Source organism: Prenolepis imparis, unplaced genomic scaffold, assembly GCF_030444845.1.
Source record: "Prenolepis imparis isolate NDT839.2.m4 unplaced genomic scaffold, iyPreImpa1.0 SCAF_13, whole genome shotgun sequence".
Classification (NCBI taxonomy): domain Eukaryota; kingdom Metazoa; phylum Arthropoda; class Insecta; order Hymenoptera; family Formicidae; genus Prenolepis; species Prenolepis imparis.
Genome location: NW_028141171.1, coordinates 8,071,480 through 8,090,105, shown reverse-complemented (window position 1 = coordinate 8,090,105; position 18,626 = coordinate 8,071,480). Strand labels below are relative to the sequence as shown.

Genomic DNA, 18,626 nt, shown 5'->3' with positions numbered 1-18,626 from the left:
TCGCTCGCGCGCGACGTTACTCTGTCGCCGTCTCGGCAGCGACTTCCTATCGCCTTCCGATGCCCCCGTTCCCGCCCCCGCCGAGTCGCCCACCACCCCCTCTCGCCGTCGTCCCGAGAGAGAGAGCGAGAGAGAGAGCGAGCGAGAGAGAGAGAGAGAGAGAGAGAGAGAGAGAGAGAGAGAGAGAGAGAGAGAGAGAGAGAGCGAGAGAGAGCGAGAGAGAGAGGGAGGGAGAGAGAGAGAGGGAGGGAGAGAGAGGGAGGGAGGGAGGGAGGGAGAGAGAGAGAGAGAGCGATCTTTCGATTTTCGCCAAAAGGACTCTTAATCTTCGAGATTGCGATATTCGTGTGTTTTACACAAACTCCACGATCACGCGATAAAATGCGAGGGATATCTTTTCTCTCTTCTCTTTCCGCAAAAAACCGCAGCCAACTTCGGGGAAATAGGAGCCTCCGTGCCCAACATTTCTTTTCTCTCCCTTCTCTCTCCTTCGTGCTCCTATCTCTTTCTTTCTCGCGATTGAAACCAGTGCAAATGGCCGCGTTTTAACACGTCACCAAACACTTGCGATTTATTGCGTACCCTAAAGAGACACGAATACGAATAGTTTGTGCGTTTATTCGTATGTATAAAAGCGTGTTACGAACCGGCCGACGAATATATCCGGGCTGCACACTTACGAACTCGTGAAACAGCAGTCTTCCCCAACGTCGAGAAGATGCATTCGCCGGTTACGAAAAGTACATAAAACTGCGGAAGACGGAAGACAGAGGATATAGAGAGAAGAGATAAGAATATAGAATTATACAGACACACAGAAAGCGATAGAAAGAGAAAGAGAAAGAGAAAGAGAGAGAGAGAGAGAGAGAGAGAGAGAGAGAGAGAGAGAGAGAAAGAGGAAGAGAAAAAATACGAACCGCGTGAAATTTGCGAAAAAAGATCCTCGAGAAACGCGCAAATAACGCTATATCGCGATCGACGACGGCGACGACGACGACGTTGCCGGGCCGGGAGATTCATTCCGGAGATGCAGTGCGAAAATACCTCTTCCCACGAACGGTCGACGACGAACTGGCCGAACGGCCGTTAGCACGAACCCGCAAAAGCACTCTCCACCTCTATAATCCGCGGTGGCGCGCGACGCTACTAACCGTTCTGCGCTACGTCGACCGCCGGCCAGCCGGCCGGCCGGTCTCGACCGAGTCGAGCCGAGCGCGCACGAGCGGGACCGATCCGGAGCCGCCCGAATTCGGCCGGAAGTTGGAAGACAGACAGAGGGAGAGCGAGAGAGAGAGAAAAGCGGCGAGGCGCGTCGGAGAGCTTTGTACTTTCTGCCCCGTCTCATCGGGAATTCCTGCCGGAATCGCACACCGCCGCCATGGTCGATCCTTTATCCGCTCCTTTATACGTATATTCTATTATGTACATATGTACGTACACGGAGCATACGGCGCGAAGTGCGCTGCGCATACGAGCGAATGTAGACGCGATAAGCGGGTACGCAGGTACGTATTTAACATGCCCAAATATATGCGAATGTATGTGTGTGTGTGTGAATGCGCGGGCCACCGACCGCGATGCGACCGAAATTTTCTGCAATCCGCGTTAAAGATCGCCGCTGCCTCCTGGACAAAGCCGTGGACGAAATTCGGCTGAACGGAGTGTAAATGAGGAAGGGGGGGGGGGAGCGATAGAGAGGAAAGATTATCGAAGCAGAGAAGCAGATAGAATCGTTGCTGCATTCTTTCCGTTGCAGATGGTTAAGAAAGATAAAACCTCACGAACAATTTGCTTCAGATACTTGATTCTAATAAAAAATCAAATTAAGACTTAAGGTTAGTATGTTTATTATAGATATATATTAATATAGATTATCGCGTCTAAAATAAGAAAAGAAAGTATCACACGTATTAAAACGTTCCCTCTCTCTCTCTCTCTTTCGAAAGAAAGAAAGTGTGAGAGGATTCGCCAAGAGTTAGGTTAAGTCCATTTGATGCGGATAAATTTGATGCGTTCGTCGGCGATTCTGAATCATCGATGCAGCCGTGTGTAATTTTAGACGAAAATTTCGCGAAAACCAGCGGGATTCTCGGGAATCTCGCTCTTCGTCGAGAGGGATTCCTTGTGGAACTTTGGCCTTGCATCGTATCTCGTATAGGCGAATCGTGCTTGCTTATGACAGGACAAGCGCGATAACGCGCTAAACGATTCCGCGAAAATGTCCGTATCTTTTTCACAAGCCCGTACGACATTCGCTTTTCGAGCAATAATGCAATATCGAGCGTTTAATAGCCTCGGGATGGATCGCGTGGCGGTGAAATATCTGGGACAATGCGTTGTTCTTTATGTCTCACTCTCTTTCTCTTTTTCTAGTCGTCGAGAGTCGCGGACAAATATGGAGTTCGTGCATGAGAAATAGCGCCGATGATTGTAATAAGTATCCTGTCACCGACCGTCATCATCGGATCGCAACGCGCGAGAGGAGTTAGGTCTCTCCCTGCAGCATCGATTTGATGTACCTTCGTTATCCCCGTAAGTGCCTGAGGGAATACACTCTCATATATGTATAGAGTAATAAATATAAAAAAATCTGAATAAAATTAAAATAAAATCTTGAAGTAGAGTCGATATAATGAAAATTTATACTCTCTTTTTAATCCAGGAGCGCTATTTATATCTGACAATGCGAATAATTTTTGCAGGGATCAGAAATGTGAACGGAGGAAAAAAGAGACAAATATAGAGGATGTCCTAGATCGCAGTTCCCCCTTCTGTTCTATTCACGATCGGGTCTGCGTGCGGCTCCCATATTAGGTACAATAAATCAGCGCCTGCTTTCTTCAAGTGTGGTTTTACGAGCCGGTCTTACGTAACCAGTGCGTGGATCGCATCTCGATATACTATCGATCCTCTCCGTGCAAGTCGTCGTACGTGATTGCAACCACGCGCGTCGCCGTTATTATTACGCGATCTTGTGCAACTGCAGAGCCAGACATCCTTGTGAGAGATAGACGTTCCAGCGCCACCTCCCAGTGTCCTGCAAATTCTAACGTTTGCAACGAGAGCAGCGCGACGAACACGTTTTTGCAATCGATATCATCCCCGGGATGAAGGGACGAGGACACGTAAAAGGATTCTCTTCTCATCAGGGAAACGAGTCGCCGAGGAAGAGAGTCGACGCGCGGAGAAAGAGAGGTAGGAGACAAAGTCAAATGCAAATGCGACTAATAATATGCGAGAAACGTTATAAAGGCACTCGACGTCAAAGGGTACGGGGGCGGGTACTTTAAGCGGCTGCATTTAGAGTCAAGAACGTCGGCCCCCTCTTCCCCTCCCTCGCTTCCCTTCTCCCCCTCGCCCCTTCTTTTCTCCGTCTCGCTTCGCGGAGTCGCGTCGAGTCTCGTCCGTTAACAAGACGGCCGATAAACTCTTGACGATTTTAGTTATGCATCCTGGCGAGTGCCCGGGCACAAAGAAGATTCTCTCGATTCCGGTCGCTACTCGAGGCTCCACTCGGTCCTAACAAGATATCCGACCTCTTCTTCGTTTATTTGTACGCGGAGAGCGGAGAATTACCGGAGCGATCAAATAAATTCAGCATCCACCCGCGGATGATCCCGCGCTTTGAAAAACCACATAAGTTTGTCTAATTATCTGTCAAATCGATGACGGATAATTAGATAATTTTGAAATCTGTAAAATATCATTGTACAGCAAACGCTGTAATCTTTCTTGTTTTTTTTTCTTTCGGATATATTTATTACACGAATCTTTATGACGGAAGTTATCACAAAAGCGTTTTTTACGTGCTTCCGCGACGTGGGCCGAGATCTTCGAAGTCAGTTAAAAGGCACGTCAATGACTTACGAAAGATAGCAACGTAACACGACAGCTGATGTGACAATGCACCTGTCTTTCTTCAGTCTACTCTTGTAGACGCTTATAGCTTCCCTTATACGAAGATTGAATTTTGTCGTGACAGAAAAATATAAAAAGGAAATATAATTTTTTTTGCAAACGATTGACGGGTAGCGAATCGGCATGAAAAAGATAAAGGCAAGCTTTAATTTCGTTAATTAATTGATTTTCAAAAATTAAAGGAATGGTATAATGTATAGTTTTATACTTATAATACGTAGTATATATTAGAGGAGAAAAGTGACAGTCGCGCAATCGAATGAGAAGAGTAACGAAAAGGTCACCGAAAAATTTCCCAACAGCCGGTAGATGCTCCAGGGAAATCAAAAGTCTGCGGATGCGATCGATACTTGAATTCGACCAATAAAAAGTGTACGACGGACCTTTACGAATTTCGTTCGCATATATCGGATATCGCGGCGCATACGATGCGTTTTTGTTTCGTGATCGAAGCCGTATTCCGAATCGCGAAAGATTGATAGTCTTTAATGGGCTCAAACAGCTGCAACGGCGCGAAATTAAATTCTCCGGCCGTATCGCTCGTTAACAGAAATTTAATGGCGATTCATCGAATATGTAGATACAGAATTACTCGTTGCGCAACGACATGAAATTGGAAGAGACGGGGGAGGAAAGAAAGAAACACACATTTATATATATATGTAGGGATAGAAAACGAATCAGGAATAGCAGATTGAGTCTCGCGCGTAATTTCGTTCGAGTTAACTGGGTGGATCTCGCAATTTGAGAGACTAGGTAGTAGCATCGTTTAATGAACTACGGCGGCAGAGATGCAGAAATGTCAAGTGAAGAGGGCGAAGGAACTCTATATACGTGGACAGTTGACACAATAAAACGAAAGGAATGTAGAAAGGGAGGGAGTAGGAAAAAGTAAAGATAGAAGACGGGGGACAGACTAGGAGAGGAGATACCGCGGCTACGAGAGTAGAGAGATGAGATAAGACAAGACGGGTGGTTGTACAAAGAGATGTGTGACAGTAAGTAGAAAAGGAGAGAGAGGAGAACAGAATAGGGACGAGAAACGGAGAGAGAGAGAGAGAGAGAGATTAGGTTCTTCACCCGAATAAACCAAACAAATACTTCACCTACTATCGCTTTGTCGAGATTTGTTTACTATCGTACAACCCGTCCGCCATCGCGTTCATGTTCTCGATGTCCAGCGCGATTATTATCACCCTGACACCAACCATGATACAAAATGCTCGCAAACGTCGCGGTACATTTGCAACGCAATTTTTCTACATATTAGAAGAATCATATGTCCTCTATTTATATTCATATCTCGCCTTTCTCTCGTTACTTAAGAATGTAAATCGTAAATAAAAAAAATAATAGAAAGAGGAGGAATTTTTGTTTAAGAGATGCTGTTCTCCATCATCCTGTTGAGATGAAACGCGCGATAATTTGATACGACAAGAGATATCGTGCGCGACGACGAATCCATGAAACCGCTTTATATATTAAGCTCCGATATCAGAAACGGTGGGACACAAATATATCGGTTTCTATTCTGCACGAACGATTGAGCAATTGCATCGTGGGGGATGCATTGCGCTCTAGCGTACGTGCTCTATCTGCTCTCGTAGACTTCGCGGTCGCAGATATAGGAAGCAAAGTGAAATCAAGTGTCGCGAAGCTAGTACTAATATTAGTACCAAGTTCTTATCAGTGAGTAACGAGAGATAGAAGCGACCGGTTCTCTAACAAGCCCATTGAAAATACCGGAGATGTTACTCCCTGTGTCCGATCTATCTCGCTCTCTCTCTCTCTCTCTCTCTCTCTCTCTCTCTTATAAACGCGCGCTATTTATACATCCGTATACAAGTGTGCCGGGACACACCTATGCCTGAAATTTTAATGCCGGAGAACACATTCGTCGGCTCGTATAACGCCGAGCTATATCCGACCTAGAACTATATCGCGCGTATCGCGACCGAGGGCAGGAGAAGGAAGGGTATTGCACGAGCGCGATGCAGTGGAATAATCGTGAGGTGTCCAAAGAGTGATAACAATAATAAAATATCTGAAATATCAGGCTGTGATGAAAGAATTCTTTTTTTTGTTTTATCAGTAAGAATCACATGGGGGAAGCCAAAGATGCACTATATACTAGTAAAAATATATAGGATCTAACACGAATAAAGAAACCGCCATATATATTTTCGGACGCGAAATCATTAGAGATTATTTCGCTCTTGCATAATGCATGATAGTAATCGCTTACGACGCGCAGACCAATTTGACTTTGAGAAAGGGAGGGAAGAGAGAAGAGGATCTAGATGCGGAGATCCGTTTTGAGCGAAATTCTTTTTCCAGGGCCGACGTGGAAATTAATTCGCAGACGTCGTGTGTATAGCCTCGCGTGGCTGAACCGCCGTGGTATGCCGCATACGATCGATAATCGACACACTATCGGGCTGCCGACCCAAATGGAAATTTTATATCGGGCTGGCTTGGCGACCGATCAAACGACAAATCGTATCCACTTTGTCGCAATCCGGTGATATTGAAGATTACAAATTATTACGTTGCCATGAGCTAGCATTTAATTTCGTACTCTCTCTCCTCTTTCTCTCTATTAAACTATCATTGATTGACGTCATCAATGAGAACAAATCGTTCGAGCGTTAATGCGAAGGAGCGACAAGCTGGAGACGCAAGTTCAAGAACAATCTACTTGGAAACTTCTTCGCGAATTATTCGCGGGATCTAGGATTTCGGAATACTGCGCGTTCCTGATGAACGATTCTCGAATTCGATTCGGCATGTATACATACACTCGATTGATTCGAGAGAGAATCGCCTTATATTGATTAGGCGCGCGGCACAGCCGGCGAAGTGTAAACCTCGCATCGGCTGATTATTCGCACTCGGCATTACCAGGTGTACCGAATGCTAATGCGCGACGAAGCAAGGTACTCGAGCATCTGCTTAAACAGCCCTTCGCGATCGGGTCTCTCACTCTCGGGGTCCCAATCTCTTCCAATCGCAAATCTCAACGACTCAATTCGCAGTTGCATAAGCGCCTTCGATCTCTCGTTGCGCCCCGGGTTATCGGGGAGTAGATGTGATTCATTCGACAGTCTCGGTGTCCTTGCTTGACGCGAATCGAAAATGAATTCGCGGATTAATTGTGGCGTACGAATCTTGTATTGGTTTTATTCGCGATTCCGATTAAAAGAAATATTACGGAATATAGAAAAATGTGCGATACAATCGAATTATCTCATATATACGCAAACCAGCCTCCAAATTTAATTAAAACTGTAGAATATTCAAGTCGTATTGAGCTTTTCACATAAATAGAGAATAAATAAAATATATACACAAATTATTCTAATAAAATAAATTATATTTATATAAAAACTTCGATAGCTTTAGAATAGGAAAATAAGTATCACTCATCAAGTTTCAGCAAGCTTTCTTCAACGATGAATTTTTTAAGCTATCATTGAAATATATGAAAGAAACTACGCTTTTTCTTGGGATTATCATGCATGAGACAAGTAAAACCACTTTCGGACTAACGTTAGCTTTTCATTTCTTGTTTTCTGCTTTATTATTATTTTTTGTCCATCGTTAGAACGTATGCTCTCTCTCGAGTAATATTTACGCCCTTCTAGTCTGACTTGTCTTTTGCATTTCGCGACGCGAATATATATGGGCATAACATAAACGAAACGACTATCCGTCCGTCTCACCCCGCGTTTTCGTTCTCCCTCAGGACGACTATAGCGACTATATTCGCATCGGCCATATCAGCCGGGTGCCAATAACGTATTGGGCAGATGGGAGATGTGGTGAGGACCGGGTGGTTGTTGGACCGACCGTCGAACGTGGGATGGGGGCGACGGGGATAGCTGAAGGGGTGAGGAAGGGGAGGCTTTACCATCCGCAGACTCGTATTCATCGATCACCGCGCCCGGCTAATTATAGCGTTTCGCCAAATTCGCCTTCCTCGGAAGGGCGATGATCGCGATTACGGCCTGAGAATAAAATTATACGTGCTTTCCCGAAATACTTTGGAAATTTTTCGCAACTTTGACAAAAGAGATCAGCCGATGAAAAAATATATACTGTAATAACAGATATCAATATTTCCATCTCGATGCAAATTTCCAAATTCTATTATCTCCTTGTAGTCTTTGTTACAAAATAAGTCTAAAGATTGCTCTTCCTTGTTCTTATAATTAATTTAGAGGAATTAACTCGCGGTGTGCAACTCTCGCAATTGTCTTTATGCTTTTAAGCCGATTGGGGTGAGACCGATCGCGAAAGACAAGAGGGAGAGGGAAAAAAATGCAGCGCGCGCGTTTAAAGCGGTACCATTGACTGGCGTTTTCGTAGTTAAGTCAGTAGCGGAATTCAAAGTCAAGTACATGGACCTTTATCCGCTTAATTTGTCGTGCAACTGAGCGTAATGACCGCGCTTGCCTTTGAACACCATGCGGTGTGTGAAACGTTACCGTCGTCGCGTCGAGAACGCACATTTCCACTTGTACATATTATACCGACGTGCGTACAGCGAAAGGGAAAAAGAGTCTATGTATTTATGTATGTATGTACACCACGTGTACATCTTCGTACGCAAAAACATATCTTTCCGATGACGTTGCATTTGGCGTCGCATAACAATGTTTTCGAAACGGTAGCATATCTAATAATAAATTAAAGTGCAGGCGATGCGTCATTTAATTGGACTCTGATATAGTTGAAAATCATAGAGCGAATGATTAATATTTCTATACAATTCTTTATATAAAATTAAAAAAAAATTAATTATTCTTCTTTTAATGAATACATTATTTTTCTTCTAAAAATATGATTTTGATGACGATGATTCGCGAATTAAGAGTAGGTACATTTATAATATTTCGTCGCTAACGTATTCACCCTAGTAACGTGAGGAGCTTTAACCGCGTGATTCGCGTGAATTGAGAAGAAAACTAGGCATTACTTGGCGAATTCGTTGCAACAATGGCAAAGCCCGCGAGAACTCCCACATGTTAATTTCGCTGACGCGTCTCAAGTCCTTGAAAGTCTATAATTACGCGCCGTTGGAAATGAAAGAAATTCTCGGCAGACCAGCGTCCATTGTTGACGCATTGTCAGGCCAATTCTTTGTCCGAGACGAAGTCTCTCGGCGTACGCGTCGCAATTTTTCGGTTAAATGCAATTCACATTACACCCTCCCTCCCTCACTGCGCATCAGAAATGCCAATGACGTAGCAAAATGCATTTAACGTTTAGAGACAGAAAAATCGATCGATATTAAAGTATTAATGGCACATCTAGCGTGTACGAAGAAGTGTATTCCTTTTTTTCCCGTAACGGAATGCGAAATGCTGAAACGAAAGTGCATCTTCTCCGAGGCGAGATAAAATATTTAAAGAGGACGGGAGAGCTGTCTAAAAAAATAAAAAAAAAGAGATGCAACGTCGATGTTTTCGCAAAGGTTGCTAGGGTTTCTAGCAATTCTACGAAGGAAAAGAGAAGAAAGAGTCTATAGAGTGTGCATATAAGTGCGAGATTGGGATTCGGTCTAGCTTCTCCCTCTCACGGGGGGAGCATCCCCCTCAGAAGATTCCCGCTGAGAAGACGACTGACCAAACTTACCCGGCGACGATTTTTATTGCTCGTCGGCAGGGCTCGTCATTCTCCTCTCCGCGAACTTTCTGCGTCGGGGATGCCACCCACGATTCACGATGTTAATCATCGAGAAGGCTCTCTTTCCTCCTTGTTGCTCGCTTTTCGTCAGTTCCAGGCTTACATCGATTTGTCTTTATTGCGAAAGAAGCATATGAAAATGTATAGACCTCTAATTCTTATAAACTCCAATTCTAATAAAAAAAGGCACAAACATGCACCCTTTGAACGTAGACTGTAGCTTACGGCTTCTGAGGAGGCTCCTGAAGAAAGAACTCGGGGAGCACGCGGCATAATGTCGAGTGGGTTGTTTAACGTTTCATGGTACGTCGTTACGTCTGTAGAGGCATCTGTAAACGATAAAACCTGTATACATTCAGTGTTTTACGCTGCGCGATGACGGAGTCCCGGATATCCCCTGCTCAATTTTGCTCTTTGTTAAATTTTTAATTTAACCCTCTTCATCGCGCTGGGTGTCTTAGAAAAAAACTCGCGCCCTCAGTTTTTTTCTTCTTGCAGCATCGCCTCGCGAAACCGATAGCTCGCCTCTTTTTGTCTCATTAGCGCCGTTTCTCTCCTTTTTTTCTCTCTCTTTTTTTTTCGAACGTCTCGAGTGCATATTGCAATTGCGACACGAGATGATGCTCGTTCTTTGGAACGACCCTGACGGAGTCCTCGAATAGCCACGCAGACAGACACGATGACTCGTTTGCGGTAGCGGATGCACGAATCTGATTGTTTTATTGATTAACGAGATTATTAGAGCGACTATATCGATCGACGACTCTGCACAAATTAATTAATTTAAGTAGTAATATATTAAAGTAACATGAGAAGTGTTTTCCGGAAATTAAAAAACTTTTTGTAGAGTAACATCTCATATATAAAAAAGAAACATTTAATCGAGAAATTTTTACAAAGCAAAAACATACTTTTTCATCCCAAAAATTGCACGGTAGATATTACATGTACACGATCCCGGAGCCGGAAATGCAAACGGAGCCGCGTATCCGCGCGAAATCGACGGCGGCCCTTCCTGCGGTGTACAATTAATCCTTTTAGCGAAGCGTGACTCGCAGAGATAGAGAAAAAGAGAGAGGAAGAAAGAATCGGTTCGTCTGTCTGTGTCTCGCCTTAAGTATCTCGGTGCCGAGGGTCGTGTTCGATTTATTCGATTAAGCGCCGACCGACAATAAAGATCGGGCGACAAGAAGCGTAGCGTAAAGCCCACGGTCGGCCGTGATATCCGGTCGTCCGGGGAACCACCCGGTTCGACCGGTGCGCGTATATATACACGCGATTCCGTTTCCAGATAACCGCGTTGCCGTAGTTTTTACGGATGTCACCGGCCGCTTTTTATGGAACGCGTGCTTACCTACCTACTCGGGGCTCTCCGAGGATCGGATGGCATGATATAAATGCAACGACGCGTTGTAAAACGCGCGAATCGGAACGTTAATGTGTCCGTCGTACTAATAATTAGCCGGCCAACGTCGCGTCTCCTTTATACTCGGAGTTGTTTAAAACCTTGTCCGTACGATCGCTTTGACTTCATTTCTGGAAACTAAAAAAATCGTATTATATTTTAAAAAATTATAATATATTTTTTTTATGTAAAAATAATGTATTCTTTAAGATTTATTAAGCAACGAGAATTGATTATTGAGCTAGACTCTTATGTCAAAAATTTATTTGAAAGATTTCTATTCGTCACAGTCTCCGAGTGTCTTAAGAGTCTGTGTCTTCCATCAGGCAGTGCTCTGATAAGTAGAATGCAGGTATATGCATGCATGTACATATATACAGGCCGCGCTGCAGAAACGCGTCGCGATAAAGAGAAACGTGCGCGGTGAATCGATACCGCTGTGACACGCGTTGCGGTAGATTTCCAAAAGGACACACAAGCAGAGCTCGGAGATAAAGCAAAGAGTGGAAATACCGAGGGGCCCCGTATATATGCGCGTGCAGGTATATCGGCGGGGCTTTTAGTGTGGACGTCTTCCGACGTTTCCATTCTTCAATTGCGTTTCCGATAACGCCGAAGGACAGTTAACCATAAGTTGCAGCGCGTTTCAAGCTGTGCGCATATATCAGTTTTCACAACAGACAAAGGAAGATTCGAATACCTCTCCACTACAAAGAGAGACATGACCTTCTTTAGGACACACGCGCGTAATAATCTTTACATTGTTTTAATCGGTCTAGAAATTTCAGATTTCTATTTATTGCAAGATGATGAGAAGATAAAATTGCACCGAGAAATATTTTTAACAAAAATTATTTATCAAAACAAAGCAAACAATAAAAAGGATTTTTTTAAAGATACATATATATATTACATAAATCGAAATCTTGAAAATTAAATTGGATGACAAACTTATTTAACGTTGATGTACTTGAGATCGCTAATATATATTTTTAAAAAAATGAAACGCACAAAAATTTAGTTTTCCATCAAAAGTATAAGGCAGATCGTATATTCGAGCAATATGAAAGAGATAGAGAGAGGATTTGCATGGATTCCACTCCCGAGCCCATTATCCATCCATTTTCGGCTGTATGGAAAATTAGGGAGGTGCACCGACCGACTGAAACGGTGTGTCGTTTCCCCTCCCACCGGAAATGCACTTCGGCATCGATCGCGCGCGTTCATGGGCGACTCGACGAGAGAAGTCGCTCTCGATCCTCGTGTCGCGTCAACGATATACGATTGTATATGTGCACGGGAGGAGAGAGAGCAATCGGAAATATCGGTTGTCTCGATTGCGAGCGAACGAACGATGGTCATTCCGCGGAATCCGCTCGGCAAAGCGTCGCGAAGCAAAACGAGACTGGGTGATTCGCGCGAGCGCGGTGCATTTGCATCGATCTTAAATGTCATAATAGGCGGTGTCCTCGGTCAGGTTCGTACAGGAATAGAGGAGAGAGAAAAGGGCATTTACATATGTATTGTACCTTAGAAGAGATTTCGCGGACCTTTCTTCCCTTTCCCCGGAAGGAAATACGTAGGAAATTATGGTCCATTTATAAATATATACACGGTAGAGTAGGATGAAAGGAGTAGATTTCATACTTATAGAAGGATTGAAATGTCTGTGACGAGAAAATCATTGTTTCGATTAGGTTCAATTTTGCTTTATCAATCCGTAAAAAAATGCAATGTCGATTAAAAACGCACTCATCATATGATAATACATATCTAATCTTCCCAATCTATCTATACAACAATCATTCGTTCTTTGACGTTTAATGCAATTGCAAGATAATCGAGCAATCGCAATATAGTATGAAAGACATCTATCTTACAACGCAGTAATAATAATAATAAGAAAGCTCGAAATTAAATAACAAAGAGGCAGGGAAAGATCTCAGGGGTAGAGCAAAAACGCAAAGTCTGATGATCGGAAAACAATGCAAGATAAGCGAAAAAGAGGGAAAGAGAGGGTCGGAGGAAGGAGGTGGTGACCTTAGGGGGAGGTTGATCGTGGGAAGGTAAAAAAAGAAAAAAGAACATTGGCAAAACGTGGCGCAGCGGCGCCGCCGAAAACGCAACGCGCCAGAGAGAAGAGCGACGACGTCGACGTCGACGTCGGGCGTGGCGGATAACTGACCTCGCCTCGTCTGGCCCGGCCGCCCCTGACACCCCGTCGACGCGGCCGTCGGTTCCCTCTACCATTCCTCTCTGTCTCTCTTCCCCTCTTTGCTTTTGGACCCTTCGTTTCTCAATCCGGCACCGCGACGTCGACCGGCCAGGAACGGCACGATCGCATGCGCGGCCCGATTGCTCATTTACGAGAGATATACACGCCTTTCGTCTTTATTTATTATTTCCCCGCCGTAGCTGCATTCCGCGTTTGCCGATTCGAAACGCGGAAAACGCCGCGAACGATGTTTAGCTTTTCGAATAAAGAGAAAGAGACTGTATACGTCAATAATTGACGGCTTGTTAAAGGAGTTTGTTAAAGGAATACCGTGGAGTTTCGCGAGCAAGAACAATTTTTTTTTAATTCTTGTTTGAAACAAATCGCGGATAAAACGTATATTATAATAATGTTTAGATTCTATTTTCCGAAAGTTTATTTTTTTTCTGGTTCCGGCTTTCTCATTTACTTTTACGTATCTTTGTTTTACTGGCGCGGCGACTTTTCCACTGCATTACATATTTATTTGATAACAGCCTTGATAATCCGCAGGACGAGATCGTGTAATCATTGTCTATCTCCAATTGTAATTGATATTATGAGCACGTCGCAAATTTAATTTGCATATTTAACTAATCCTCTCTCTCTCCCTCAATGGCCTGTTAATCGATTTCCACGATTGCTATTGATAAACGGATTAAATTTGATTTTTATATATTGCAGTATTCCGTATATAAACCTCCATTTGATTACTCACCCGAATTAAATTATAGCGCTTTCCGCAAAGTTCTTGGCACGCGATACGTCTTCTCGCGAATTATCCTTCCGCCTTATAAAGCGTCGCGATATAATCCGACCAGAGCAGAGAAACCGCGACCGAACAACTACTCATCGTCGTCGTCGTCCGACCAATTCATCCTCGTAAAATTCGTCGAGTCCACGATATATTGGTCCGCGAGCAATCTGGTTACAACGCCGTCGCGAAATAAAAACGAAATAAAAAAAAAAGAGAGAAAAAAATATCGAGAGAGTGACGAGGACGACGACGAGAACGACGAGAGGGATCATCGATTATATTCCCGTTGAAAAAAAAAAATAAAAATAAAAAAAACCAATTCTCTCTCCTAGTACAGTCGCCGGCCCCGAAATCATTTTGACGAATATTCATTTTTCCTCGGCGCGGCACCCTCTGGCACTCCGACCCTGCCGAATCCGGAGAAAGAGAGAGAGAGCTACCCCTTTTCCCCTCCAAACTCGCCCCCTTCCTCCTTCGTCGCGCTGCACTTTCCCCCCTACTTTGCGCCATCCGATCCATCTGTATCCGCGCAGCCCCTTTATTGTGCGCGCTCGAAGGTTCGCGTGAGATCGTTCCCTCTCCCAGCACCCTTGATGTCTCCCCTTTCCTCCCTCTGCCTCCCCCCTCGTATCGTTACCCTGCCGTCGCCGTCGCCCCACCCTGCGACCCTTTTGCCCTCCGATGCTCCCCCAGCTCCCCTCGCCGTGTCTCGTCTGGCGCGCGTGATCTCTCGCGCACCCCAACCGATCAGCACAGACTACAGACGGCTGGCGGTCTGGCCGACTCTGACTGTCTGGTTGCCCGGCAACGCGGCGCTGCCTGCCTCGACACCGGCATCGATGCGAGAGGGTGCATCCAGCCAGCCAGCGGCGATCTCGAGAGCCGTGCGACGCAATCGCGCAAATTCCGAGAAGCCCGGCTGCCGCAAAGAGAAATCATATCGAGACTAGACGCGGCTTAACCTTCGGCGACGCGACACACGCGCGTGTTCTCTCCCCCCGTCGTCCTATCATTTATCCATTAAGCTCGGTCATTTAATTACATGCGACGTTCTTGCGACGTAAAAAGCTTTCGCGAGCGAAACTAGCTTTTTGCCGGATCATTTTTTGTCAAATTGTCATTATCATCGTTGCGGTTTCATTGGCGCTTACTTATTACGCTCGCGAAACGACTGACACGTCAGACACGAACGTATGGGATTTAGCTTATCGAGCGTCCCGGATACGTGGCGATAAAAGTGAAGGAGAGTATTTTAGAACCCTGTACCGGGTCTATATTTAACGAGTCGGATTTTGCCCGTTAATTAGTCGTCACGGAACTATCTTCGGCATAAGACTGTTATCTTTAACTCTGTCCCATATAGCTTTAATTAGAGTACCGTTTTAAGATTGTGTGTTAAACGAGCTACATATCCACGTGGGGCGATATATGTATATTTGCAAGAAACGCTATCTAAAGACCGTTTCTCTCCGTTAACTTAATACGGAGCGAGGCTTTTAACAACGCTTGAAATTTTTGGAATAAAAATATATTCAAATAAAAGAAGATGGTTAATTAAGGAAAGAAACGTCAAAGAATAATTCTCGTTAAAAATAAAGAGAATAATATTGGCAAACTAAGTGTCTAGTTTGGGATACATATCCAAATTATATATTCAACAGTACGTATTAATGATTAATCAGGTGACGAGAAGAGAGTGTCACTTCTCGATACGCGTCAGCGAGACACGTCAACGGTTCGCATGAGTCACTCGCAGCCGGCTTTGACTCACAGACGCCGATTATCAGGCGGCGATTCAATTAGCGGGGTCGCTCGTAATTGCTTAACCCGGTCAATTAGCCGAACGGGTACGAGATCCTCTCGTATCGACAAGGAGATCGAGAAACCCCGATGCGCGAGGATGTTGAAGAACGCGTTTATTAGCGGTGGGAATGCGATGGCCGATATTTCTTATCCGGAGAACCTCCTGGTCGAATCTCCGTTTCTGCAAAATTACTTCGAGTATCGGTCAAAGATCGGCGAGGGGAGAGGAAAGGGAGGATTGACGGCAAATCTTGATTCTCTCTCTGGAACGCGGTGGATCGCATATGGTAGAGATTACAAACTCGTGTTGGGACTCGCGAAAAATAATTGCTTGCATTAGCGACAACGAAGGAGAGCCATGTTTCCCTCTTTCCCTTCGTCCCTCCATGTTGGTCACCGCAGAAAGGGCAGAAGAAGGGAGGTGCATCCCCCACTTGCAGCACGAATGACGTTGTTTAATATCGTATAGTTGCGCAAAAACGCGCAACTTTAAGCGCACTAAGGTCGAAAAATGACTCGTGTGTTTGATATATATTGCGATAAGCGCTAATTTTACACGCGACACTCAATTTTGCAATAATATTAAAATATACATGCAGAGAGAGAATATATACATATATGGTATTATTATTAAGAATTTATTTTCTGCGAGATTTTAAGTAGGTGTTTCCAACAAAGACTTTCTCTTCTTTCAGGTGTATCCACGTTCGTGAAGCACGACTTGGTGGCTGGAGAAAGAAGAGAGAGAGAGGCTTACTATACTTTCTTCTCGAAGAAGCAAACAGGTAGACGACACCCCGTCATTTCACGTGCCAGCGAGGATGTAAGCGTGGCTTTTGTTCGCGAAATCGATGGACGGCGTAGGTGAAAAGTTTCCTCTTTTCTTTTTTTTTCTGTTACAAACGTTTGTGTGTCCTGAAAGGGCACACAATACTGCGTGCTGAGTAAAGTTGCAGCTCTCTAAAACGGCCGGACAATATCCCGGAAAATGTCCTCTAGGCAACTGCTTACCTACCTACCTATCACCCTTTCGCTTTTCCAGTTTTTCTTCATTTTCTGTTTTTGTCTCTTGTTTGCTGGACGTCATCAAAGCTCGCACGCAACGCGTGCGTTCGCACCGTGAAAAGCCGTGAATGGTACCGCGGTAATGTTGACGCAGATATATACGGGTGTCGTTCGTATACAATATATATAGATAGATAGATAGATTATATATATATATATATATATATATATATATACGCGGATGTATATGTACATACAGACGTACCGTCAATGTCCGCAAGTAGGATCTTTTATTGATAGACAACAACGACGACGACGACGACGACGCACACACATATATCGAGTGGGCGTCGATAGCTGTCGTCGTCACAACCACGGCGACGAGACATGACGCACGCGTGGACATTCGGCCTGGGACAGGGTTCGGGAATATTCGTCAACGTGAATAATCGCACCTTAATATGCACGCGGGAGTTTGCGATTAGCCCAATGTGTCGAAATGGGAACATGATATTCTGATTGAGAGCTACCAGATAGTACATATATATATAAAATATGTTTAGAGATATAAAAAAAAAAATATATATATATATATATGTATGTATATTTCGAAACATTAATAGTTTCTTGAAGCAAGACGCGTCATCTTCTTGGTTTTACCGAGTGTAATACATAGCTCATTATGCGGAATCGTGTACATACATGTAGGATTAATATGTGAAATAATATTAAAGATTGATAAGCGCGCGCGCGTATGTATTTTGTCGTTCGAGCGACGAGTGAATGGAGAAAGCGTCGCGAAGACGACCGCAGCACGGCTGCTTGCAACAACATTCCTTTGTTAGAAACCAATTCCTTAGCCAATAAGGCCCGTCTGACGCGTCTGACTCATAACGCGACCGCCGCCGAGTGACTCAGCCACCGAGACCGCCAGCAATGTCCTGACGGAGGACGCGGTATATCCGAACCCGCATCCAACGCTGACGCTGTTTACTAAATTCTTAGAATGACCGTTTTCTACGATACCGTAAATCGGATATACTAGAATTTTCTGCCGTGCAAGATGCCTTCCAAGAAGTCTACCTCGCTCTCTCGAACCTCGTCGATTTATTCGGCAATTTGCAATTTAAAACAGAGAAATGAAAGTTTTTAGTACGGAGATTAAAATTTAAGATATAAAAGTAATGTAAAGTGAATGAGATGCTCCAAATGAATGCAACATTTTTTTTTTACATATACATCATGATTTTATCTATGCGAGATGTCAGCGTAATAGATGCAGCTCAGATTGTGATCAAATAATGCTTATAATTAATATAAAATATTTTCAGGTGGACCCGCTTCGGCGTATCACTCGAGCGACGTGGTGCACCATCTTACAAGAAAAGAAAAAAAAAGCCGCAGCACAACTCGAACGCCCGGCACCTGCGCGCACGCTCGTCTTCCCTCTCGGCAGCTCGAATATTTCCGGCTCACCTTGCAACCGAGAACGCGTCGCTCGAACGAACGGTGCATCGCGCAGCTGGCGACCTCGGGAACACATTTTTTTTGTCACTGATGCATCTCCCGACAATCAGTGTGGCGCATTATCACAATCGATCCACCTGGCCGTTTGATTTCACGTGGTCGGAGAACGACGGCACCGAAGCTTCTCCGACGCTATCTAGCATATCGCAGTTTGCCGATTCTAAAGGCCATTGCACGTACAAAAATTTTAGTCGTAATCGTAAAGCTGTAAGCAAATCGTCCAATCATAGAGAAGAATTATCATAACGTAATAAGAATGCTTGACTGTG

General features: G+C 44.4%; 1 protein-coding gene across 4 annotated transcripts; it reads left to right on the top strand.

The window, feature by feature from the left end:
* Positions 1-243: 243 nt before the first annotated feature.
* LOC145944457 (uncharacterized) lies at positions 244-18,603 on the top strand. 4 transcript variants are annotated; one of them, XM_083052792.1, is made up of 5 exons: positions 244-1,505; positions 2,374-2,532; positions 2,703-3,195; positions 16,521-16,689; positions 18,162-18,603. In XM_083052792.1, the coding sequence occupies exons 3-5, from the start codon at positions 3,108-3,110 to the stop codon at positions 18,601-18,603; spliced, it is 699 nt and encodes a 232-aa protein (XP_082908918.1). In that variant the 5' UTR covers positions 244-1,505; positions 2,374-2,532; positions 2,703-3,107. The 4 variants fall into 4 exon arrangements, 3 of the variants coding, with proteins under 3 accessions (XP_082908918.1, XP_082908917.1, XP_082908919.1); XR_014426677.1 differs by lacking the exon at positions 244-1,505 and adding an exon at positions 1,568-1,835 and having other exon boundaries at positions 16,521-16,685; XM_083052791.1 differs by lacking the exon at positions 244-1,505 and adding an exon at positions 1,568-1,835.
* Positions 18,604-18,626: the final 23 nt, after the last annotated feature.